We start from the raw sequence: 26,323 nt of genomic DNA, 5'->3' as shown, positions 1-26,323 counted from the left end.
CAGTGTACTTGTCCAGTCAATTAATTAGCAAAAGAATACAAAGTTCCCCCGGGAAAACTTCACACCCAGGCTGTTCATGCAAAAGGTACCTTACCTTAACGAGCAGCCCCACGGGAACAGACTGCGGGGCCCATTAGGGTTACTCTTAGGGTCTCCCCTCTAGAGCAGGACCACTTTGCCTGCTCTCTGATTGACCCAGTGAGGTTGTATCTATCTCCTTTATTTTATTGTGTATTTTTCTCACTGTGTAGTACCTAACACCCGAGGTCCTGAAGAATTGCCAGTTAGGCAAGAAACATGTCGACCTATTTAGAGGGTTTGACTTAGCCCACTGTGCCCCTCACGGTTCCTATCTCCCCTCCCACCATTTTAACTAAGGGAGTCAGCCACGTGAATAAAGTCCCTTGTGGACTGACTCACCTTCTTTTAATCTCACTATTCCTTCACGACTACACCTTCACCAGACCCCTCACACGCACTCAAACCATTGGCTGGAACAAAAGATCTCCAACACAGAGCGCCTACGGCGCCCGTCGGACATTGCAGCGCCAGTCTGACGAGGAGCAGGAGACCAATGATGAAGCATGACACCTAGGTTCCTGGGTGTGTGAGGTCTTCTAGTTCCAACAAGGGAACACCCCGTTCCCTGCTTCTGCTCTATCCCCATAGTTACACACATAGCCCTAAGGGAGTAGCTGGTGCTGGCAACAACTCCAACATTCATCAGGCACTCAGAAATGCAATGTCAGAACAACAAGGGCAGATGACTTGAGTCGCACAGGGTTAGTGGCCCCGGATGCAAATCGGCCGACAGGGGCCCACCACCAGAGAACGCTGACCTGCGGGAGACTGGGGTAGGGTCATGAGGGCAGAGCAGGTCCTCGTTTGTGTCATAGGTGCCTTCCGCAGAATGTCTCGGGGAAGAATGAGAGGTCTATCCCCAGGGCATGATGCAGAAGGCACATGCCAGCTGTATCCGGCAACATGGCAAATATGAATGCCACAGACCCATGCCAGACACCAACAGGTAGATTCATCAATGTCCCGATTTGCGAGTCCTTAATAGCGATTATTAAGGAATAGCTATTAAGGACTTGCAAATCGGGATTCATGTAGAAATCGCTAAATAAATAGTTATTCCTACAGCCTCCTTGTTTGCGATTAGCAAATTGCTAATCGCAAATAAGGAATAACTCCCCATTCATTCCTATTGGCCTAAAGGCCCATAGGAATGAATGGGGAGTCATTCCTTATTTGCGATTAGCAATTTGCTAATCGCAAATAAGGATGCGATTTCAAGGGTGCCAGGGGTGTCCAAAGGACACCCTGTAGCACCCCTGAAATGTAATCTACATTGGTGTTGCGCACACACATGTCCAAAGGACATGTGTGTGTAACATGCAACTTAGAAAAATGCATTTAAATGCATTTTTCTAAGTTTTTTACTATTTACCACGAGGTTTGACCTCGCGGTAAATAGCGGCCCAAAATTGCGATTTCGCAATTTTAAAATGGTTCATGAATTGCATTTAAGGAATCTCAAATAGATATTCTTTAAATGCAATTCCTCGCAAATGTGCGAATTCTTTAATAGCGAATTTTGCACTTGGGATGACGAATCCCAAATGCAAAAATTGCACTCGCAAAGGGCGAGCGCAATTAAGCTTGATGAATCTGGCCGCAAGTCCGTACCTGCCTGTTGCTGGTGACAACTCCCAGGCCACAGGCTCAGACACCAACGATGTTCCGCTGGAGGCTGACGGTCACTCACTGCGCACAGGGTTAGTGGCACAATGTGTCGCCGGCCTGCATTGAACAATGTTAGTGGCACCACGTGTCGCCGGCTTGAGTTGAACAGGCTTAGTGGCATCACATGTCGCCGGCTTGCGTTGAACAGGTTTAGTGACACCACGTTTCGCAGACCTGTGACATGGAATTATGCCTCACTGATCGAAGGGAGTCTGGTGCTGTGGCCGCTGCCACGGACTTGGGGTCACTGCCATTCAGGACTCAGGACACAGTTCCACACATGGGACTTACAGGGACGAAGGGGACGCCGGTGGAGTTTGTCAATGAGAAAGGAGTAATGTGGGCCAGCGTCGTGGGGGCTAGCGATGTTCTGCGGAGGCTGCAGAGGTCGCGGGACTGGGGCTTGGAGCTTGCACCGGCACGTGGTGAGTCCTCTTTGACACACAACGGTGTCGGCAGGTGAGCTGTGCGGCATTGGGGGCGCTGGGGCGGGCAGGCCTGGTCTGGGTATCAGCGTCATTGGGTTCAGGAGGCGCACAGGGTCGCAGGCCCCGCGGCTCACGGTATCTGCCTTGTGGCAGACTGCGGAGCACCGCCATGTTAGTGATGTTGGCCATGCCAGGAGAGAACCACGCTCTGCAACATGGGGTTTTTGTCCACACCCCTGCGCAGCCCTGGCGTACTCAGGGCCAACCCAGTATGCTCACACACACGGGGGGAACTCCGTGAGCGACATTTCCGGTATCTGAGCCACTTCCTGGGTTGACATGGTTGCGTCCACTATTCACTACTCTCCAGTCACTTGCATCCTTCGCACATGGCTGCATTCCGCATCTACACACGTTCAGCTGTTGTGTGGCTGTGGTGCCATGATATAGCTGTATTGTGTGCAGGGGTAGACCAGGATCACCATGGAGTAGAGTTGTCGTGTCTGGTAGGTGGGCATGTTGATTGACATGTATGTGGTTTGGTCACATGTGCACTCCCACAGTTGTCCATTGTGTGATGGTGGTTTTGAGGTATGTGGTGTGTTTATTTGGCCCTTACCAACGAGCATTCCAGTTACATATGTGCCATCATGGAAGCACTGGTTGATAATGGACTGCCAGAAGATGTAGGAATCGTGCACACTGCTGTGGGTAGTTTGCGACGACATTGGTGAACATTCCTCGGTGGTCCACTATTGCCTGCAAATTGATGGAATGCGTGTGCTTGCTGTTGCGGTAGTGGTGTGCAGTATCCGCAGGGAGCATAAGTAGGACATGTGTGCAATCTATTGCCCCCAACATTGCTGGGGATCCAGCTATTACGTAGAAGCCTTGCTTGATCTCCTGCTGCTCCTGCGAAGTGTGGGGGAAGTGAAGGTACTGGGTGATGAAGCTGATGATGGCATCCAGGACAGGAGTGATGAACTTTGTTAGGACTGGCTGTGAGACCCCTCCGACTCTGGCAGTTGTTGGTTGGAAGGTACCAGAGGCCAACAGGTGCAGCACACCCAGCGGCTTTGTCTGCGGAGGGATGTTGGTTCTCTTCTGTGTTGGGACCGTCAACCTGTGGGCAATTTGGGTCATGATGCGGATGATGGTTGTCCTTTTGAGCCTGTAGTGGGCAATGACTTCCTCAGGCCTTAGGTCTGTGAGACTGATTAATTTTCGGTAGGTCTGCTTTGCGTGGGGCTGTGTGTGGGGCTCCGTTGCCTACTGCAGGTAGTAGCGCAGCTTTACACCTGCATTAGACAGGTGTTAAATACCTGCTGTTACCGCTGCTTATCACTCGGTTTTGACTTGCATCGCGGATCTGGCAGTTCGTTGTGAAAGTGGTGTTGTGGTTTTTTCGTGTGTTTTTGCACTGGAACGCCTACTCTACATCTCATTAGGGTTAGTTGGTAGTGTCCACCGTAGTGATACATTTTGGGGCAGTAATCGCAGGAATACTGTTGATGTCTGCAGTTTGCACCAGCTTGTAAATGGGGTGTGGAATCTATCTCCACTTTTGATGCGTTGAGGTGGGGATAAATCGGAGATAACTCTGTGTGAATATCCCCCTATGTCTATTGTTTAAAATTAACACTAGTCCACTAAAAACGAAAAAAACAGCCATAGCATATTTCCCAATGATGAGATTAACAAGAAGGTTTGACACTGAATTCCATGGAAAATGTTGTTGCAAACAAATATTCTAGCTCCAGACACAAAAAGATATGGTTTTTATCAATACTTGTCCAAACTTTCTTTTGGTACTGTTTGTCTGGCTAACACCAGGCGGCATGGGCTTTCAGCTATTTTTACGTGCCCCTGTTTCTGAAGATTTAACATATAATTCAATATTGTTTGGTATCACAGCTTCAATGAGCTGAAAAGGGTTGATAAATTCAAGCAGGAGGCCCCAAATATTTCTTGTCCAGGGCCCCACAAATCCTAAAATTATTTCTGATCAGAAAGTTAGTAATTATAAAAGTAATCTCAATAGTCATAATCTAAAACAAAATGAACATTAGGAAAACCCCGAACACATTTCTTTACACGTCCGTACATTCCCTATTTAACTAGTGTAGTCCCTACCTGATAGCTGTACATGTGCCCTCAGCCTCATGATTGCTACGTAGGCTGAATGATTTTTAAGATACCTGCATTATTTCTCTGCATAGCTGTGTAGGTACACCTGCATACCTTAGGAAGCCACCGGGTCTGCAGCTGGACATCAGTGTTTTGGCATGTCCCCTCTGCTATCAGTTCTCATGTCTTCCCCTCCTGAATGCACACACACTTTTATACTCTATCCTCCAGTTACTTTCTACGGAGAGAGGAGGCTAAACTCCTGTGCTTATTCCAGCAATGACTGTTGCAGAAGCAGTCAAAAGACAGGCAAATGTTGCCATTTCTATTTCCTACCAGGTCAGATTTGTTAGAGGATGAATGTCCTTGCATCTCTAATTGTTGAACATGGCCTGCAGCTTTCAGCGAGCAGAAAAGTTCAGTTCTGTTCTGTCAATCTTCAACCTTGATAAAATGTCTCTGAACAATATGATGCTCCCGCACACATATTCTGGTAAAAAACAGGAGAATGATTCAGTTGAGGAGGAGCAGAGGTTGGAATCCTATTACATGTAAAAAACAAAATACCTCTGACACCATAAATCAAATCAATTTTTTTGTCCCAACAGGATTTTTAAATCATTCCTGGGTTATAATCATACATATATATATATATATATATTTTTTTTTTTTTCTTGTACATTTGTTTTATAAAACCTTAGTTCTTGTCACGAAGCAAGCTAGAGCAAAACCTTCTTACCTTCTTTTTTATACATCAAAATTCTAAGTGTAGTGTTCAAAAGCATATATAATACATTAACAAGACATAAACATCTGTCCTTTTTCAAAAATAAACCTTATTGTGCATGAACTTCAATTTACATATAACATCCTGGAAAATACATCAAACGAAGAATAGTCCTACATAATTTAACAAAAGAAAAAGTACAAGGACTAGTTTTGCTTTATTGTCCTTACAGTACACTGATATCTGGGCCTGAGAGAGGTCAAAAGCAAAGTTCAGAACTTGATGATAGAACCCTACTCAATGGGCTCTATTCTTTCAAATTTTCAAATTTTGGGACCTAGCGTGTACTCGATTCTTAAAAGATCCTCTCTATTAATCAAACCAACGAGTTTCGACCTTCTAAATGGCACGTCTTGATAGGAAGGTCTTCATCAGGGGAGATGTTTTCAAGTAGGACTTATGTACCTGTGTAAGTTAAAAATAAAATAACAACTATTGTAATTATTGGTCTAATGTGCACTATTTATAAAAGTGGGTGTTTTTCAGGGAGAACTAACACATACCATATTTTGTGTTCACATCGTTTTCACCAGGTTAAGTATGCTGGAAAAAGTAATTGACTAATATTATGATTGGGACAGTTTCTATCTTGGTGCTATTTGCATCTAGGTATTACTTGTTTGTGTATGATTTAGTCAAGTTTTAGTGCAGAGTAACATCGTTATTTTTGTATGTGTGGTTTAATCAGATTTGGTGCCGTAATCAGTGTCGGGTTGACTAAGTACCACTGGTGCACCCATTGTCTTTGATATTTATCAGCGGGAGCCAGCTTCTACTTAATGTTGTTAAACATATAGCACCCATGCCACCTTGATAGCGCAGAATACATAATGCGCATATCGTCTCTTTAAGCGTTGTATTCTGCTCTCACATTGCCGGCATTGCAGGTCTAATGGAAAATAGTCTATTGATTCGGCCTTCTTCAATCTGGCAGGAGTCTTTCCAACTCGTCACGGATTCTTCAAAGGGCGAGGTTGTGAACACAGCGATTATTCGCATCAGGAGCGCGTCGTTTGTCCGTTTTCTTATGGTGTTACTTGCCAACAGAGCTGCCGGTCTCGGGCTTCCGCTCACCCGGCCAGAACTCCTATTTGCCTGACCTTGTCCCACTTCCGGTTTCTCGATGCCAAACTTCTTGGCTCTTTTGTTTCCATAGACTCGGTTTGAGCTTCCCATAGGGTTGAATTAGTGCACAGGCATAAATAACTCACATTTTTAATGTAATTATAAGCACTTAACTTGAAAAATACTGTGTACTTTTTCGAACATTTCAAATATTAGTGAGACCTCATCCCGGATATCATTGCAGTCAACTACTTTTCCCAATTCTGTCACACATTTCAAGTTGACATAAAATGTATAAAGCTCTCTACATCTTGGCGCTTCTAGGATGCTGAAAAAGTTCAGAGGACAAAAGAGGATCCATTTTGATAATTCTGTCATACCCAATGATTTATTTCGCTCATCTAATGAGTCCATTGTCAATGGTGTTTAAGTACATGATGGTTTTGGCCTCAAATCTTGAAAGTAGGGTGTCTATGTTGTTCCCAGACACATGCTTCAAAATGGTCCATTTTATGTTGTTAGGACCATGAACCTTTTATATACAGTGTGCTACTATTGGTGCGCTTGTAATGCCGCATCTTATTCTAGAGCGATGTTGTGTTATCCTCTTTTTGATAGCTTGAGTGGTCTTCCCAATATATGCTTTAGGGCACGGACACATTACGCAGTATATTACATTGTGGGTGTTACAATTTGTAAACTCGTGTTTGACGAACTTGTTGCCGTATGTGAATATGGAGCCTTCTAAAGTGCTTGCACACGATGAACAGTTCCCGCATCTTTTATGTCCTTTGATTGGTGGTAAAGTCCGAATTGACTGTGTGTTCTTTTTCTTCGCAGTATTGGCCCGCACCAGTCTGTCTTTTAAGCTTCTGTTTTTCTTGAGGGCGAAGATCGGAACCTCTGCCAGTGGCTTGAATGCTTTTACTGTGCTCCAATTCTGTTGTACAATTTTCTTCACATCATTTGTGCATCCCGAAAAAGTGGTTACACATATTAATGGAGAACTTGCGTTTTTTTCTTTTGGTACAAGTAGGGACGCCCTGGGGGTATACCAGGCTCTCTTCTTCGCTCTATTGAGAAGTTTTCTTGGATAATTGCGTTCAGCAAGTTTTTCCAAGAGTATTTTGGCATTGTGAAAATAATCATCCTTCATAGTGCAATTCCGTCTTGTCCTCAAAATTGGCTAAATGGCAAGTTTTCAAGAAGATTCCGTTGGTGAAAACTTGAAAAATGGAGTAGGGTTTTCTTGTCCGTTTTTTTGTGTATAGTGTTGTGTACAACTTCCCTTCTTCATGTTTTATGAGAAGGTCCAAGAAGTTCATCTCCATTGTGTTATGATTGATCGAGAACTGAATGTCTCTGTTCCTATTATTTAGCCAGTTCTGGAACTCCATCAGTTGTTCTCTTGTTCCCCTCCACAGCATAAAAACATTGTCAATGTAACAATGCCACATTTTTATGTGACCATCATATGGGTTATGAAAGTAAATCCATCTTTCTTCGCAAAAAGGACAATAAACATTACTGCCATTTTGGGAGTAAATGGACAGCCCATGGCTACTCCCTTGATTTCTACAAACTGGGACTCATTAAAACTGAATAAATTGTATTTTAGACATATTTCAGCCAACTGTAGTAAGAATGTTGTAGGCACATTGTGAGGTCTTGCTCGCTTTTGTAAGAAAAATTCAATTGCTTCCAGTCCTGGTTCTTGAGGGATATTTTGTATAGAGACTGGTAATGTCCAATGTTACCAAATATTCCTCCTCTTTTTCAAATGGTTGGCCCTCTTGGAGTGTAATAGCCTGCATTGTGTCCTTTAAATAACTGGTGGTCTCTCCTACTAAAGGTTTTAGGAAGGTATCCACGTATTTGGCCGGTCTTTCTAAGATTGAGTTTACTCCTGAGATAATTGGTCTTCCAGGAGGGTTTTGAATGTCCTTATGGATTTTAGGTAGGACATAATACCATCGTCACCCTCGGAGTGTCGTTAATCAAATACTGTGCCTCTTTTTTTTTATAACTATCCTTCTGTTTCTCCAAACGATATTAACTTGGTCAGTTTTTCTTTGATCAGTTTTGTAAAATCTTCATCAGATTTTTTGTAATGGTCCTCATTAGACAACTGCCGTTCTACTTCAGACTCATATTTTTCACGCTGCAGAATTACAATAGAACTGCCCTTATCTGAAGGCTTGATTATGATTTTGTCATCCTTCCTCAGTCGGTCCAATGCTAATTTTTCATTTTTTGTTAAGTTCCATTTTGTGTAGATATTTTTATTGTCCAGTACATTGAGGTCTCTCAATACATTTTTCTCGAAGGTCAGTACTTCGATTGCCATCAAATCAGGGCCAGGAAAGAACTTTGAAGGATTTTTTTTGTCCTGAATAATTCTTAGATGCTGTCTCTAATTTATCAGAGAAGAAGACTTTTAGCCTCTTTTTCCTGAACAGATGCAACTTTTCCAGTTTTGTTTGACCGATGTCTGGTTTCACTGTAGGTATAAATGATAAGCCATTCTGTAGTACTTTTCTTTCCTCTTGTGGTAACATATGGTTAGACAAATTATAGATTGAACTCCTAAACTCGTCTACCATCGGTATACCTTCCTCCGGGTCGTTATTTCTCCTTGATATTGCTGGGGAGGTGGTGGGATATTGTACCAATGTCTTGGTCTTGTTCTCCCTGTTGGTCGTCCATGTCCTCTTTCTAAAAAAGGCCCCAGTTGGTAATATTGTCTGGATTGATTGCCACTGTTACTAGTGGTAGGTTCTGAATCACTGGAGTTGTCTGATTACAAAGAAGCATCATAGAAGGTAGTGTATTTTCTTCTGCTTCTACCACCAAAGGTTTGCAGTGTGCCTATGTTGGCTGGCTGTTTGTGATATTCCTTATCGAGATACGGAAGTCTTCTTCTCTGTAAAGTTGCTGATTTCTTTTTGAAGTTTCGATCTCTTTATGTCTTCAGTGTTTTTTTTTTAAAGTCTCGCTCGTTCTCTTCTTCTAGTTTTACCAAGAGTGCTTGGGCATTCTGTATCACTGTGTTGTTTAGAAATTCCTCTATCAAGTTATTTTATTAACTTGAGGTCCTTTTGGCTTAATCGTTCAGCTGTCTTAATGGAATGGAACATCAAGTCCCTAGAGCATTTTGTTCCTATATGACTAAATCATCTAGGTATTCTAGTTGGTCTGTGAAAAGTACCGGTACATTTTTCAACTGTAGTCCAGCTGGTATGGTGCCTTCCCTTAGGTGTTCTAGAGGCACTTCTCCATGTAAAGCCGTACGTTCTTGTTACTTTTTTAGGTGGGTAATTTTTGCCAGATCAGATTTTTGTCCTGGATTTGTTGATGTATTGCTAGGATTCAGTTTCGAGGGGTGCTTTACTAGTTCCTCAATTTCCTCCTCCCAAATGTTTAGGGTTTTTGGTTCTGACATAGAAGAGCCTGGTAATGATCTAGTCAACAATGTTTGATGGTAATTCTTGTTGTGTTATGTTCCTGTATTAGCTAAGTGTTGCGAAGGGAAATAGGGAGAACCTAGCTTGTGGATGACTACTGTGAATGAGGAAATCTCTTTTGCAAAGACACTATTACAATAGAGGTCTCAAATACTTCACGATCGCACCTATACTGGGCCATATTTTTTGTGTAAACCTTCCCTGGTAGGCATGGTGCCTACTCTAAGACAGGGTAAAAACAGGGGAATGATTCAGTTCAGGAGGAACAGAGGTGGGAATCATATTACAGGTAAAAAACAAAATACCTCTGACACCATAAATCAAATCACTTTTATGCATTTTATGACAACTTGAAATGTGTTATGGAATTGGGAAAAGTAGTCTCACTAATATTTGAAAAAGTACACAGTAATTTTCAAGTTAAGTTACAAATTATCTTTATTTATACATGTGCACTAATTCAACCCTATGGGAGGCTTGAACCGAGTCTATGGAAACAAAAGATCCAGGAAGTTTGGCATCGAGAAACCGTAAGTGGGACATGGTCAGCCAAATAGGAGTTGCGGCCGGGTGAGTGAAAGCCCGAGACCGGCAGCTCTGTTGGCAAGTAACACCATAAGAAGACGGGCGAACGACGTGCTCCTAATGCGAATAATCACTGTGTTCACTACCGCACCCTTTGAATAATCCGTGACGAGTTGGAAAGACTCCTACCAGATTGAAGAAAGCCGAATCAATAGGCTATTTTCCAATAGACCTGCAATGCCGTCAGTGTGAGAGCAGAATACAAAGCCTAAAGAGACAAGGTATTTCCTTCCTAAACATATGATATGCCCATCATGCCTGCTGCGCTGTCAAGGTGGCGTGGGTGCTATAGGTTTAACAACATTAAGTAGAAGCTGGCTCCCGCCGATAAATATCAAAGACAATGGGTGCACCAGTGGTACTTAATCAACTGGAAACTGATTACCGCACCAAATCTGATTAAACCACACACACAAAAATAACGATGTTACTCTGCACTTAAACTTGACTAAATCATACATAAACAAGTAATACCTAGATGCAAATAGCACAAATATAGAAACTGTCCCAATCATAATACCAGTCAATTACTTTTTCTAGCATACTTAACCGGATGAAAACGAGAAAAGACAAAGGATTTCCATGGTTCCGCCATATAAAGATGTGAACACAAAATACGGTATGTGTTAGCTCCGCCTGAAAAACACCCACTTTTGGAAATAGTGCACATTAGACCAATAATTACAATAGTTGTTATTTTATTTTTAACTTACACAGGTACATAAGTCCTATTTGAAAACTTCTCCCCTGATGAAGACCTTCGTATCAAGAAGTGCCATTTAGAAGGTTGAAACTCATTGGTTTTATTAATAGAGAGGCCCTTTAAAGAACCGAGACATGCTAGGTACCAGAATTTGACAGAATAGAGCCCATTGAGTAGGGTTCTATCATCGAGTTCTGAACTTTGCTTTTGACCTTTCTCAGGCCCAGATATCAGTGTACTGTAAGGACAAAAGAGCAAAACTAGTCCTTGTACTTTTTTTGGGTTAAAATCCGTAGGACTATTCTTCGCCTGATATATTTTCCAGGATGTTATATGTAAATTGAAGTTTATACACGATAAGGTTTATTTTTGAAAAAGCACAGATGTTTATGTCTTGTTAATGTATTATATATGCTTCTGATCATTACACTTAGAATTCTGATGTATAAAAAAGAAGGCAAGAAGGTTTTGCTCTAGCTGGCTTCATGACAGGAACTCGGGTTTTGTAAAACAAATGTTCAAGAAAAATATATATATATATGATTATAACCCAGGGATAATTAAAAAATCCTGTTGGGACAAAAATAGCGATTTGATTTATTGTGTCAGAGGTATTTCGTTTTTTACATTTACCTGCACACATTGTTAGCATTACTATTCAAAATATCAGTTGTGTAGGTCCTAAGTCTGAAATACACACACAAGCGCTAAAGAGTGCTCTCATGTTGGCATACAATCAGGGCTGTTTTGGATGTAAGATGTATGTGTTACTATTAAAGCTCTGCCATGAACCCCACGGTCATTACAGTACCTGGGGACCTGCATCCTGAAATAAATATTACAGGAGGCACAAAGTGTTATGGGAGCATATCCTGACCCATTGACACAGGTGTGGCCTGTAGTGTCCTCTCCCTTCTACATTAGTGAAGGTTCTGTGGAACCTGGAATGCTGTGGCTATTGATGTTCTCTAGGAGTCAGTTACTCCTTGGTAGCTGATGGATGCGGTGTTAATGAATAAACCTCTATACTATATCTCCTACATCTCTGTGTTTATTGAGAACTTTTCAGGGCGCCTAACTGTTATGAATAATAACAAATATGTAGATTTTGCTACAGGGTTCACAGGTGCGGATGCTGGGTTTGCAGTCCCCATTGTGACCTGTGATCCGTGAACTCAGGTACAGGGTTTTGGGCCATTTTTTAATCTATCATAGAGCTGTGGACTTGCCACAGGGTCCTCGAACCCTTAATTTAAAATACTTTTTTTTAAAACACCAAATATGGCCTGACCATAGGACAGGCCATGCATCCAAACCACTCTGCACACGGCCAAATAATTTGCATATGCCGGGTGGCGTAGAGAGGCTGGCCACAGACTAAGTCCTACAGCCTACTCCTGCTGTGCACAGCCAAAGGCCAAGCGTAGCAGGGTTTTGCCGCAGTGGCAGGGTGGTCGAAAGCCCTGCAGCCAACCTCTGCATAGCATGGCCTCCATCCTGGCCCTGTGGTCAGGCCTCTGGCCAGCCCCTACTGTGCCTGAACTTTGGCTATGCGCAGTAGGGGTTGGTCGCACATGGCAGGTTGGGTGCATCAAATTGCTGCATGTGGTATATGTTCAAAATCTCCAAAATGTCACTGTACAAACACAAGTTAAAGTGAAGTTATTGTTTGCTTTGGTTGGCACACCTTAAGGTAAGTTTAAAAAAACTTGAGAAATTCACTTAAAAAAACACAGTTGGGGCAGTTATGATTGCAGATTAAAACTAAAAATTTCAAGTTATAGTTGCTATGCTAATGACCTCACAATATTTATACTAATACGTAATAACACCTAAAAGCACAATATATTTAATTGACAATACCGATTCAAACCAATTAATAATTCAGCAATCATAGTCATGCCTTTCATTGTGGTAATGGTAGTATGATACGTAAAATCTTATCTGTAAGATTATTTATGCACTATTAACTGCATCTGTCACACACAAGCTGACGTCATGGGTATAGTGTTTTACTTGTGAGGTAAAGGTAGAGTTTCGGCCTCCTCCCCGACCACTGCACCTCGTATTGAAAAATATCTGAGGGTCATCATGGATATGGTCCACCCTAGATCAGTGTGGCTTCATACCACGGCAAAGTACAAGACACTGCATCAGACGTCTACACATGGCGCTAGCCCTGCGCGCAGAGATTGGGGAACCCTGCACTCTCACACTAATCAATTTTGAGAAGGCTTTAAACTCATTTGACTGGACATTCCTGACCAAAGTACTGGAGGGTATGGGTTTCAGACTGAGATTACGTAGATACGTTCAATTGCTATACCCCTTAATCTCCGCACAGGTGTGAGTCATTGGGACACTTTTGGACCCCTCCCCCATTTGTAGAGGAAACAGACAAGGCTGTCCCATATTGCCTTTCTCTTCTTGTTGGTGATTAAGCGGTTGGCCCACCACATTTAATGTGATGCACAGGTACAAGGCTGGATATGGCGGGGAGGAGGCAAGGACAGAATTGCTCTTTATGCAGACAACTTGCTCCTCTATTTAAGGAACCCTCATGAATGAGCCCCCCGAGTAATGCAGATCCTCTCCCTTTATGAGGAGGTACCTAGAATTCACACCAACTGGTCAAAGTCTCTCTTGGTCCCACGAATGAGGGGGTAGAGGTGATAGTATGTCAAAAGAAGATCCCCAATAAATGGCTCCCCTTCCTATAACTGGGCATACAAATCTCAGTGGAACCTGACCTGACTTGGTCCCTTAACCTCACTCGGCTCCTTGCTGGGATGAAGCAAGACTTCAGTTGCTGGGCACGCCTACCAGTCTTAGTACAGTAGCACTTTAAAGAAAATGTGTTCTACTTAGGTTTCTCTACGTCCTCCAAAATTTCCCACTGCACATCCCTGCAACCTGGTTCTGTAACCTCACTGCCTTAATCTCATCGTTCCTCTGGGCGAATCGTCCCCCTCGCATTGCATGGAATAAATGCTGCCAGTCACAGTATGATGGCGGCATGGGTATGGCAGACATTCGATTCTACTATTGGACATCTCAACTGTCGGTCATCAACGACTATCTGAGGAGGGGCTGGGGGAACCAGGCTTACAGGCTTTAACTATCTCTTCTGGGCCTTGACAACGTGCTTCATGTGCTTTACGGAGGTCCCCTCTCCCAGCTTTTCCCAGAGCCCACTAGAGTGGTGGTCCTGATATGGCCCACCCCACTAAAGCGGCTTGATTGCAAACACTAATCACACAATAGACCACATTGTAGAAAGGGAGAAGGAACAAGTTTCACTACTGGTGAGTTATCTTAGGTGGGATAGGATAGGCATCACCTACCTAGGAGACATGTGGCAAGGCTCTTCGATGAACTCCTTCAGAGAATTGCAAACTCAGTTTTCACTTTCTACCACACAATGTCATAAATACCTACAACTGAGACATGCACTTCTGTCCCACCGGATGGAACTGACAGACCCACCTGAACGTAACCTACTCGAAGCAGAGTGCTCCAAGGTGCCCTGGGGAGGAGAGGGGCCTCACAAATGTATAAATCTGTATTAATCCACTCCCCTAATACATTTGATCTTCTTAAACAAAAATGGAAGACTTGGGTCGACCCTTGGACGAGACGAACTGGAGGGATGCCTGAATACTCCCCTGGGTACTGGAAATCTCTTCCCGCCTCTGCCTCGTTCAGCTTCACTATCTCCATGAGGCGTACCAAACCCCATACATTTATGGAAAGAAGGAAAAGGATCCACTTCAGACTGCTCCTGCGGCGATTCCCAGATGCTGATTTCTATCATGTAGTGTGGTCATGGCCAATTATAGCAAATTATTGGGCTGGCGTTGGAAGGGTGCTGACCTTGGAACAAACCTTGCAGCTCTCCCCAAGAGTGGCATTGCTGGGCTTCCTTGAGGACCTGGGAGGAGCCCGGGAGGACGGCATGCTGGTGGGCATTGGCACACTGCTTGCCAAACAAGACATAGCACGTCTTTAGAATGCCACGCAACCCCCGAGTATTGCAGCATGGCAAACCGCAATGGACTGGTGCTCCAAACTAGAGGAGCCCATCTACCCAGCCAGGGGCTGTCCAGGTAAGCATGCCAAGATTGGGAGACATTGGTGGACCTATTCCGAGCTTATTGAGGACACAATTTGTAGCATCAACCCCTTGTTTTCGAGGATATGTATGTGGAAGACGGGTGGGGCAGTTCTGTTTTGTGTTCCTACCAATTCAAAACAAATAATATCTGACGCCTTGAGCCAGTGGCGTAGAAAAGAGGGGTCGGTCTTATATGCAGGATGCAGAGGCTTGGAGCTTTCTGCCATGAAGATGCTTGGGTGTTCCTCTGAGAATAACACAGTTAAGATGATGGACATCTCCCCTCCCCTTCCCTATATTAATGACAGTGTGTGTGGCTGTGACAAGCAGTTAAAGTATTCTCTCCATCATGTGTTGCCTATATGCCCACATTTTCATGAATTACGGAGACTTTTTTATGGGCCATTCTGAACTTCTTTAGGATGCGCACTGTTATGAGACATGTTTGCTGTGTTTGTGTAATTGTAATGCTGTTACAACATTTATGAGAAATTTTGCAGTTTCACTATGCTATGTACTGTTTCGATTATTCTGCTTAACTTTTTTAGCGTCTGGATACAGGCAACTTTAGCTAATGTCACTGATCATCTCTACAGGGTACTGGCATATTGAGAATGTTTAAACACTAGGACCTATTATTTAGGGTGTATGGAATAATGGCGCCACTCAGTGACACAATGTGTGTATTGCAGGCAATTTAAAAGTGACTATGCTTCGTGAAAAACTATTATTAAAGTAACTGCTGTCATTTCTAATCATACATTATTCTAGTCCTGTGGACGTAGACATAACTCTGCTCTGTATATTTTTGATCAGCACATCTTTAATATTTGCGTGCTCATTACAATAAATAATGTGTGCCCTACAGAAGTTTTAACGCGTGGTCCGCCACTGTTTAGAAAATGGAATAATGTTCGCATATTAGAAGGAAATAAATAAATTAAGAAGCAAAATTTAAACTTTTAAAACGGGTTGTGAATGTGAAGGAACTTGAAACTGTAAATTAAGAATTAACGTGGTAACCTTAGTATGACTCATGAATGCAGCACAAGTACAGAAAAGCGAATATAGGATGGACAATGGATGATCTCCATCGAAGCGTCAACAAAAAGAGTCTGCATTAGAAGCAAAAAAAGTAGCATATCGCCTCGTCTTGTAGAATTAAGTCTAACCATCCCGTTACAATTAAAATTTCGATTTTTCCACATTTGTAAATTAACTCAGATATATCAAAATGTCTGTATGTGTATATTTTGTTTACTTGTTTCTGTATTTTTGTGTAATGTTTTGAGGCTTAAATTGGAGAAATAGTTTAGGCCATGGCCCCTGGCTGTCAGTTATAGCTCAGTGGGGTCCCGGGATTCCAGTAATGATTTCCTCGGAGTACATGGAACTCTAATGGTTAAGAGCCACTTCTGTACTATATTACGCGAGGTCAACATTAACTACTGCTCAAATCTGCAAAGCCACCAGAGCTAACCAATGTTTTCTGGTTTCCCCTTTCAAATCAACAGGTATCCGGAAAGATCCATCAAAATATTTTGTGCCAAGAACTGTCATGATAGGAGGAAAGGTAGGGCATATAATCAGTCTTTCTTCTGTCTTAATTGTGCAATGTTTGCAGTATTAAAGGACTCAACAACTGATGGGAGGTCTTTGCAATGTCTCCTGAGATGCTTTGTCTAAGAACTAAAGCCTTGCCAGGCTATCTGCCCTTGAAGGTGCCCATGGACACTAGCACCTTCAGATGGAGTAACCTTTCAACAGAAACTGGTTGCTTTAACTACCCTTTCTTCCTGCAGATAAATTAATCTTTCTTCATGAAGAGACATTCATCTTCGTTAGCTAATGGAATGCATGTTTTTCCAAATGGAATACCTTGCATCATGGAATGTAGGAGTGTGCCTTGCCTACAACTGCACATTGAAAGTTGCCTTTCCTTCTCTTTACACCACCAAGCTCTCGGTTTGTATGTCGCAAGAGAAAGTTATTTCGCTCTCCCAAGGGCACATTAGTGGTCGTATTACACTAAGTGCCCCGGGGGTGCAAGGGCATTTGTGCCTGCTTTGCATGCCCCTGGGGCACTATGGTATTACAAAAGGGGCCGCAGATGCTTGTGCAGCCCCTTCTGTAATACTGAAAGTGCTGGCGCACATACAGATCTCCAGCGCTTTCTTAGGAGGCTGTCCGCTAATTTGCATGGGGGTGTGCCCTATGCAAGAGAGGGAACCCCTTTGCCTCTGCGCCCACGCCGTATTACAGACACAGGCACAGTCAGTGTTCCCCATGATAGCAGCCCTCTAGAGTGGGGAAAGGGGGTCCTCTGGATCCTCTAGACCAGTGGCGTCACTGGGGTTGGTGTCACCCGGTGCGGGTAACTCATGGTGTCACCCCCTCACGACTTAATGCATGGACCACCTCTGTCGGAAATGTACGGCACTAGGTACTGTCTTACTCCCTCTAGCTCCCTCTCTCTGTCTAGCTCCCTCTAGCTCCCTCTCTCTGTTTTACTCCTCTAGCTCCCTCTGTCTCCCTCTCTCTGTCTTACTCCCTCTAGCTCCCTCTCTCTGTCTTGCTCTCTCTAGCTCCCTCTCTGTTTTACTCCCTCTAGCTCCCTCTGTCTCCCTCTCTCTCTGTCTTACTCCCTCTAGCTCCCTCTCTCTCTGTCTTACTCCCTCTAGCTCCCTCTCTCTCTGTCAAACTCCCTCTAGCTCCCTCTCTCTCTGTCAAACTCCCTCTAGCTCCCTCTCCCTCTGTCTTACTCCCTCTAGCTCCCTCTCTGTCTTGCTCCCTCTAGCCCCCTCTCTCCCTCTCTTACTGCTTCTAGCTCCCTCTCTCCCTGTCTTACTCCCTCTAGCTCCCTCTCTCTCTGTCTTACTCCCTCTAGCTCCCTCTCCCTGTCTTACTCCCTCTAGCTCCCGCTCTCTCTCTCTTACTCCCTCTAGCTCCCGCTCTCTCTCTTACTCACTCTAGCTCCTTCTCTCTCTTACTCCCTCTAGCTCCCTCTCCCTCTGTCTTGCTCCCTCTAGCTCCCTCTCTCTTACTCCCTCTAGCTGCCTCTCTCTGTCTAGCTCCCTCTCTCTCTGTCTTGCTCCCTCTAGCTCCCCCCTGTCTCCCTCTCTCTGTCTTACTCCCTCTAGCTCCCTCTCTCTCTGGCTTACTCCCTCTAGCTCCCTCTCTCTCTGTCTTACTCCCACTAGCTCCCCCTCTCTGTCTAGCTCCCTCTAGCTCCCTCTCTCTCTTACTCCCTCTAGCTCCTCTCCCTCTGTCTTGCTCCCTCTAGCTCCCCCTCTCTCTCTATCTTAATCCCTCTAGCTCCCTCTCTCTGTCTATCTCCCTCACTCCCTGTCTTACTCCCTCTAGCTCCCTCTGTCTCACTCTCTGTCTTACTCCCTCTAGCTCCCTCTCTCTCTCTGTCTTAGTCCCTCTAGCTCCCTCTCTTTATGTCTTACTCCCTCTAGCTCCTTTTAGCTCCCTCTCTCTTGCTCACTCTAGCTCCTTCTCTTTCTCTTACTCCCTCTTGCTCCCCCTCTCTCTGTCTTGCTCCCTCTAGCTCACTCTCTCTGTTGTACTCCCTCTAGCTCCCTCTCTCTCTCTGTCTTGCTCCCTCTAGCTCCCTCTCTCTGTCTTACTCCCTCTAGCTCCCTCTCTCTCTGTCAAACTCCCTCTAGCTCCCTCTCTCTCTGTCTTACTCCCTCTAGCTCCCTCACTCTGTCTTGCCCCCTCTAGCCCCCTCTCTCCCTCTCTTACTGCTTCTAGCTCCATCTCTCCGTTTTACTCCCTCTAGCTCCCCCTCTCTCTCTGTCTTGCTCCCTCTAGCTCCCCCTTTCTGTCTTACTCCCTCTAGCTTCCTCTCTCTCTGTCTTACTCCTTCTAGCCCCCTCTCTCCTACTCCCTCTAGCTCCCCCGTTCTCTCTTACTCCCTCTAGCCCCCTCTCTCTCTGTCTTGCTCCCTCCCTCTCTGTCTTACTCCCTCTAGCTCCCTCTCACTCTGTCTTGCTCCCTCTAGCTGCCTCTCTCTCTCTTACTCCCTCTAGCTCCCTCTCTCTATCTAGCTCCCTCTCTCTCTGTCTTGCTCCCTCTGGCTCCCTCTCTCTGTCTTACTCCCTCTAGCTCCCTCTCTTTCTGTCTTCCTCCCTCTAGCTCCCTCTCTCTCTATCTTACTCCCTCTAGCTCCCTCTCTCTATCTAGCTCCCTCTCTCTCTGTCTTGCTCCCTCTAGCTCCCTCTGTCTCCCTCTCTCTCTGTCTTACTCCCTCTAGATCCCTCTCTCTGTCTAGCTCCCTCTCTCTCTGTCTTACTCCCTCTAGCTCCCTCTCTCTGTCTAGCTCCCTCTAGCTACCTCACTCTCTGTCTTACTCCCTCTAGCTCCCTCTCTCTATGTTTAGCTCCCTCCCTCTCTCTGTCTTACTCCCTCTAGCTCCCTCTGTCTCCCTCTCTCTCTGTCTTACTTCCTCTAGCTCCCTGTCTCTCTGTCTTACTTCCTCTAGCTCCCTCTCTCTCTGTCTTGCTCCCTCTAGCTCCCTCTCTCTTATTACCTCTAGCTCCCTCTCTCTCTGTCTTGCTCCCTCTAGCTCCCTTTCTCTCTATCTTACTCCCTCTAGCTCCCTCTCTCCGTCTAGCTCCCTCTCTCTGTCTTACTGCCTCTAGCTCCCTCTGTCTCCCTCTCTCTGTCTTACTCCCTCTAGCTCCCTCTCTCTCTGTCTTTCTCACTCTAGCTCCCTCTCGCTCTGTCTTTCTCACTCTAGCTCTCTCTGTCTTACTCCCTCTCCCTCTGTCTTACTCTCTCTAGCTCCCTCTCTCTCTTTGTTACTCCCTCTTGCTCCCTCTAGCTCTGTCTTGTTCTCTCTAGCACCCTCTCTCTGTCTTACTCCCTCTAGCTCCCTCTCTCTATGTCTTACTTCCTCTAACTCCCTCTCGCTATGTCTTGCTCCACCTAGCTCCCTCTCTCTCTGTCTTACTCCCTCTAGTCCCCACTCTCTGTCTAGCTCCCTCTCTCTCTCTGTCTTACTCCCTCTAGCTCCCTCTGTCTCCCTCTCACTCTGTCTTACTCCCTCTCTCTCTCTGTATTACTCCCTCTAGCTCCCTCTGTCTCCCTCTCTCTCTCTGTATTACTCCCTCTAGCCCCCTCTGTCTCCCTCTCACTCTGTCTTACTCCCTCTCTCTCTCTGTATTACTCCCTCTAGCTCCCTCTGTCTCCCTCTCTCTCTCTGTATTACTCCCTCTAGCTCCCTCTGTCTCCCTCTCTCTCTTACTCCATCTGTCTTCCCTGGATTTGCATAAACAAGAGTGCGAGCAACAGGTGGCACTGCAGTGAAGAGCAAGCTGAAATTTGGAACTGGTTCACTGGAAAACTGGACTGTGCAAGATACTGAAAAATAGGAAACCATGCACCCTCAGATGAGCTAGGCTGCTATAGAGTTGCCTTGTGAGCAAAGAAAATTGCAGTCAAGCATTGCAGATCTCCCGCGAGACGCTGGCGAGTGTGAACAGCATGAGGAACAAGCTTGCACAGGGAGCGACAGTAAAGGTGAGAGCAGAGGCGAGGCTGCAGTGCAGATTGGTGTCACCCCTTTGTGTTGGTGTCACCCGGTGCGGTCCGCACCCCCCGCACCCCCCTAGTGACGCCACTGCTCTAGACATCCCCTTGCTGGTGGGATGCAGTCACTGGCTGCGCCCACCCGCAAGGGGATCTCTAATTCCCTTTTAAGGTGCAGGCGGGTTGCCGCCTGTACAGTGAAACACGGAGCGCCTTCTTTAAAGCAGCTCCGTATTTCACTGGAATTGGCTGCCCCCAGGACAGTACCAGTTTGCGGCTGCCCTGGAGGCAACGCATTCTATGTAATTCTTTCTCTGTTTGTACCGGTGGACATTATTTAAGGAGCACCAGGGCGCAAACAGGGAAAGTGCGACCTATACATAATAGGGCCCCAGATAGAACCTTGAACGTGCCCCAGATAGGCACGTTCAAGGTGCTTGTGTATTGCTCCAGTTTTTAACAACCTTCTATATCAGTGATGTACAATGTAGATCCAGGAGAGCCGGATCCATGCCACATTTTCAGTAAATTCACATGGGTGGCCGTATTACATAAAGTGTCCCAGGGGCGCAGTGGGTGCTGGCACCCGCTTTGCGCCGCCAGAGGGCACTTTGGTAGATGCTTGTGCGTCCCCTTCTGTGAAACCAATAGCGCTGGTGCACATAAAGCGCCAGCGCTATCTTCAAGGGGGTGTTCCCTCAATTGCATGGGGGTGTGCCCAATAAAAATTAGGGAATCCCTGTCTCTCTGCAATGGCAATATATTATCGATGCGGCCCAGAGGCAAAGAAGTCCTCAGGAGGCACACTGACAGTGCACCACTTAAAAGGTGACGCACTGTCAATACGCCACCTTAAAGCAGCCCACTGCAGGGGGCAAAGGGGGTCCTGTGGACCTCCTATATATCCCCTTGCAGGCAGGTGCAGTCACTTCCCCTTTAAAAGTGCAGGCAGCAAAAAACACAGAGTGGGTTTAAAGCAGCCGCTCCATATTTCACATGAATGGGCAGCACGAGTTCATGTCTGTCCTGAGGGGTAGCGCATTCCCCATAATGCAACTCATTTTCCTTCATTGCACCGGGCGCACCTTTTTAAAGGTGCACCCGGCGGAAGAAGTAAAATGCACTGCATTTGCAATACGGTCCAGGAACCGCTTACATATAGTTCATCTATTTAGAAGCCTTTCCCATGATGATTATCCTACAAAACTTGTATGAATCCGGCCCTTCTGAACCTATATCAGACACACATGTATTAGAACACATTTTCTCTGCGAGTGAACAAAAGGGTCATAATATTAATTTGCACCAAGCAAAGATAGATCAAATTAAGTATGCTCTGTGTTTGCTTTTAGTCTCATCGGAAGTTAATTTTGTTTCAAATCAAGTCCCATTTTTAGGTCGAGCAGACCTAACCCTCAATGCGTGAGCATTGAGGTGTCTGCTTCAGACCTATTGTGGCCCGTTAGTGAGAATGCTGAAAAAGGGTACACCAATCTGTTACGAGCTCTCGCAGTTTTCACCGCGGGAGCGCGCGTCAGATCCGCGCATGCGCAGAGTCCCCGCGCATGCGCAGAGTAACTCACAGCCCTTGCACAGACGCAGGCAGGCAGCCCCCACCCCTCTGCATGCATGCACACACAGGCGAGCGCATACACACGCAGGCACACAGACACTCGCTCACACACACATACACACACCCCCCTCCCCCACAGTCACACACACGCACACAAAGCCCGCCGGCACTCGCGCGCGCACATGCTTTCCCCCGCCTCCCCCCTCCCCCGCTCAGCAACCCACTTACCGGCTTCCTTCGTGCGGCGGCTCTCCTCAGCTGCAGGGCCCGGCAGCAGGACTCTTCTTCCCTCCTTCGGCACCGGGGCGCAGGGTAGGCTCCTGCCTGCTCCGGTGCTCCAAACACGGCGGCTCCGTCCAATCGCGGCTCTTCCGTGGGAGGCGGGGTAGGCTCCCGCCCTCCTACTTCCTGTTTCCTGTTGTCGCGCCGGCCTGCCTGACTTCCTGGTCGCAGGCCGGCAGAGTGACGGAAGGCGGTGACTTGCGGTATTTATTTACCGGACTTGTTTCTATTCCTTTCTCGGGCGCCTCTATTGCTCACCAAAACACCCACGTGTTTGCACAGTCTCACTCCCTGATCGCCACCACTCTCGCTTGCTCCCCCACCCCACCTCTTCTCGTCACCGACTATCTTGCTCTCTTTCCTTACTTTATTTTTATAGACTTCCTAGCTATCCATGCACAACATACCAGCAAGCCACTCAGTCCGCCTCAGCCCGTTTGTTTCCTGTCAATAGTCATTAGGGCGGATTTAAAAATGTGTGTAAACCGGTTTGGCATGGCAGACTGCAAGAGCCACTGGGGGCCCCGTTACATAGATGACGACACGGGAAAGGCACAGCAGAGAGCTAGCTACACAGAGCTGTCTTGTTATAATTGAGCCTTTATAAAGCGCGTTGCTGTCACATGTTATTCAGGCGACGGCATTGTTAGCTGTGTGTACGCGATGTTTTGCATGCTGTTATGTTCTACACACCGCAGGGGTATTTTTTGTGTGCAACATTTGTTGCATTTTATATAAATGTTGTTATGTTTTTGTAAGAATTCGCACAACACATTTAATTGCATGTTGTAGTTCATTAGATGTTTCTAAATGTTGTACACATTTGAATGTCATTGCATGTTGTACATACCTCGGGATTAGTGCATGTTGTACCCATGATTTACGTGCAAACCGCGATGTCACTGCCTTTTCTACGAGCCGCCTTGTGACCCTTTGCTACCCAATACCCACACCGATTGAATTGTACAGTGGACAAATACACACCAATAGCATTGTAAAGTGTACAAATACACACCGCGATGTCATTGAATGTTCCTGCGTGTTGAACACGCCGCAATGTCATTGAATGTTCTTGCATGTTGAACACACTGCGATGCATTGTGCGCGCACGTTGTCCCAGCTCCGGGCTTTAATAATTATGCATGAATGTGTGCATGTATGATACACATGCGCGGATCACAACTCCCCCCTCACACACTTTGTAAGCAGGGGCAGGAAGTGCTGAGCCAGACGTTTACTTTTACACCCTTTTACAAACTCAACATTCCCCCCCTCCTGCGCCTGCTTTAGCTTCGTTTGTTTGTTGTAAATGAGACAGGACATGTTTAGATTTGTTTTAAAAGGGGAGGAGGGCCCCGGTACTGTGCTTAAGTTTGCTAAGTGCACCTTGGTACCCCTGCCCTCAGACATACTTCTATTTATGTATTTATTATATTTATTATGTGTTTTAAAGAGCTAACATGACCATCACAGTATCAGGGCCCTGTACGTGGTTGAAGTGAAGTACAAACCCTGTTACTCGAAATTATTGCATGTACGGCACTCTTTTTGACACGAACACACGTTGTGTCCATCTGTGACACGTGTGTGTTGTGGGTCCGCAGCAAACAGACCAACGGTGCGTACTTACTGCGTACTTCGCCCACACCTACATGTTCCAAGACACTAGGGGCTCCCAGCACCCCTTTGTTGATAAATATGTTTTATTCTCTCAGAAACAGCCCTTGAAACACTTCGAAAACCCGCACCTACGTCTGTAAATCAAACACACAATACTTGGTTTCATACCACGCACCCGAGTTTAATGTGTCCATGGATAAGGCGCGCATGTTCCAAAGAGCCACGCATGTTTTATAAGCACATCCTAATAATGACAGTTTGTAAGTAGAGTATTTCACTCCGAGATATAATGTGGACATGCTCATGAAAACACGCTGCACGCTTCTGGGTTCATCTGGTCCTCTATTTATGATATCTGCACAATGAATCTGTGCACTGTCGTAACTTCAGATACACTGCACGCGCTTGTGCACACGCCAAGCCCTCTGCTGCATGTGGGATTGGTGCACGGCGACTCCACAGATACAATGTATGTTCACACTAGGTTCGCTTCTTCAGACACACACACTTGTGCACACGCCAAGCCCTCTGCTGCGCGTGGGATTGGTGCACGACGACGCCACAGATACAATGTATGTTCACACTAGGTTCGCTTCTTCAGACACACTGCACAATTGTGCACACGCCAAGCCCTCTGCTGCGCGTGGGATTGGTGCACGACGACTCCACAGATACAATGTGTGTTCACACTAGGTTCGCTTCTTCAGACACACACACACTGCACACTTGTGCACACGCGAAGCCCTCTGCTGCACGTGGGATTGGTGCACGACGACTCCACAGATACAATGTGTGTTCACACTAGGTTCGCTTCTTCAGACACGCTGCACACACTTGTGCACACCTCAGGCCATCTGCTGCACGTGGGATCGGTGCACGCACGACTATCCCCACAGATACAATGTGGGTTCACACTAGTCGCACCCTCAATTCTTCAGACACACTGCACACTTGTGCACACGCCAGGCCATCTACTGCACGTAGTATCAGTGCACGACAACTCCGCATAGTGGTGACCGGTCTGTGTTTGTTTTCACCTTTGTTTGTTTTCCCTCCCTCCGCTGCACTATTTATCTATTTTTCATGTTGTATTTTTTTTATCTCTGTTTTGCTTCCTTACTGCCCGCCCACTATGTAGTGCAATTTCCTTCGGGTTTTACAGTGTGTATGTAAAGCGCTCTGATACCTACGGGTCTAGCTAGCGCTATATAAAAATTTTAAAATAAATAAATAAAATAAATAAAAATACAGGTTTGTATCGTCACAACTTTTTTAAAAAAAAATCTTCATCGTATCTGCTCCAAGTGTTTATCAGTAGCATCTTTTAGCTGTTTTTGTAGTCAGTGAAGTCAACACAGCGTTATTTAAGAAAAGCTGGTTTATTTCTGCTTTTAACATCACCCACAGTATGTCGCGTTCATCTGGCTTGGAGGTCAAACAGCATCTTTCACTTGCCATTCAAAGTCTTGCCAGGATCCGCTCTGTGTGCGAGTTTACATTAATTTACATCACTTGCAGTATACATCTCATGAGCTAAATAGTGCACAGTAACGCCCGCTGGAAGTGCAGAAGATGGCATGCCAACATTACACCCCCCGAACCCCAAAACAATATAAAATAAACTTTACATGTCTATTACATAATACCTAATAAAGTCATCACATTTTTTAGGAACCTTCCTGAATCGTGAACCACTCATATTTCCTTTATCATTGTGACTAATGTCTGCATGAACAGATCCTGAAGGCCACACTTGTTCACTACCCTCACTTCCAGAAATAGTGGCTGCATTCACACGTCATTTGGCAGCCAATGCGCCCAATCTTGGTTATCCGCGGAAAACTACTTCGGTTGCATGATGTTTCGTATCTGCTCCAAGTGTTTATCCGTAGCATCTTTTAGCTGTTTTTGTAGTCCGTGAAGTCAACACAGCGTTATTTAAGAAAAGCTGGTTTATTTCTGCTTTTAACATCACCCACAGCATGCCGCGTTCATCTGGCTCGGAGGTCAAACAGCATCTTTCACTTGCCATTCGAAGTCCTGCCAGGATCCGCTCTGTGTGCGAGTTTACTTTAAATTACACCACTTGTTTTTTTTGCCGATGCAATGCAGCGTCGCTGTAAAGCATTTTGCTGATGCTTAACAGCATCTGCAACAATCATTAGCAAAGCGAGTGGATGCAAAAGGCAAGCCCTATTGGTCTTACCAATGCCTTTTCATTCTTGGTTGCTGAAAGGCTGTTTTTAAATAGTGGTATTTTCTTTCAGATAACCGCACCCCCCCACCTT

The 26,323-nt window shown here is 45.5% G+C and overlaps 1 protein-coding gene across 1 annotated transcript in view; it reads left to right on the top strand.

The window, feature by feature from the left end:
- The window catches only part of PYGB (glycogen phosphorylase B), a 684,627-nt gene that overhangs the window by 505,900 nt on the left and 152,404 nt on the right, over positions 1-26,323 (top strand). Inside the window, exon 15 of the mRNA XM_086927201.1 lies at positions 16,537-16,595. Coding sequence (XP_086783327.1) covers positions 16,537-16,595 — 59 coding nt within the window. The remainder of the gene's footprint in view (positions 1-16,536; positions 16,596-26,323) is intronic.

Source organism: Lissotriton vulgaris, chromosome 6 (assembly GCF_964263255.1).
Source record: "Lissotriton vulgaris chromosome 6, aLisVul1.2, whole genome shotgun sequence".
NCBI classification, from domain to species: Eukaryota; Metazoa; Chordata; class Amphibia; order Caudata; family Salamandridae; genus Lissotriton; species Lissotriton vulgaris.
This window is presented reverse-complemented; position numbering and strand designations above follow the sequence as displayed.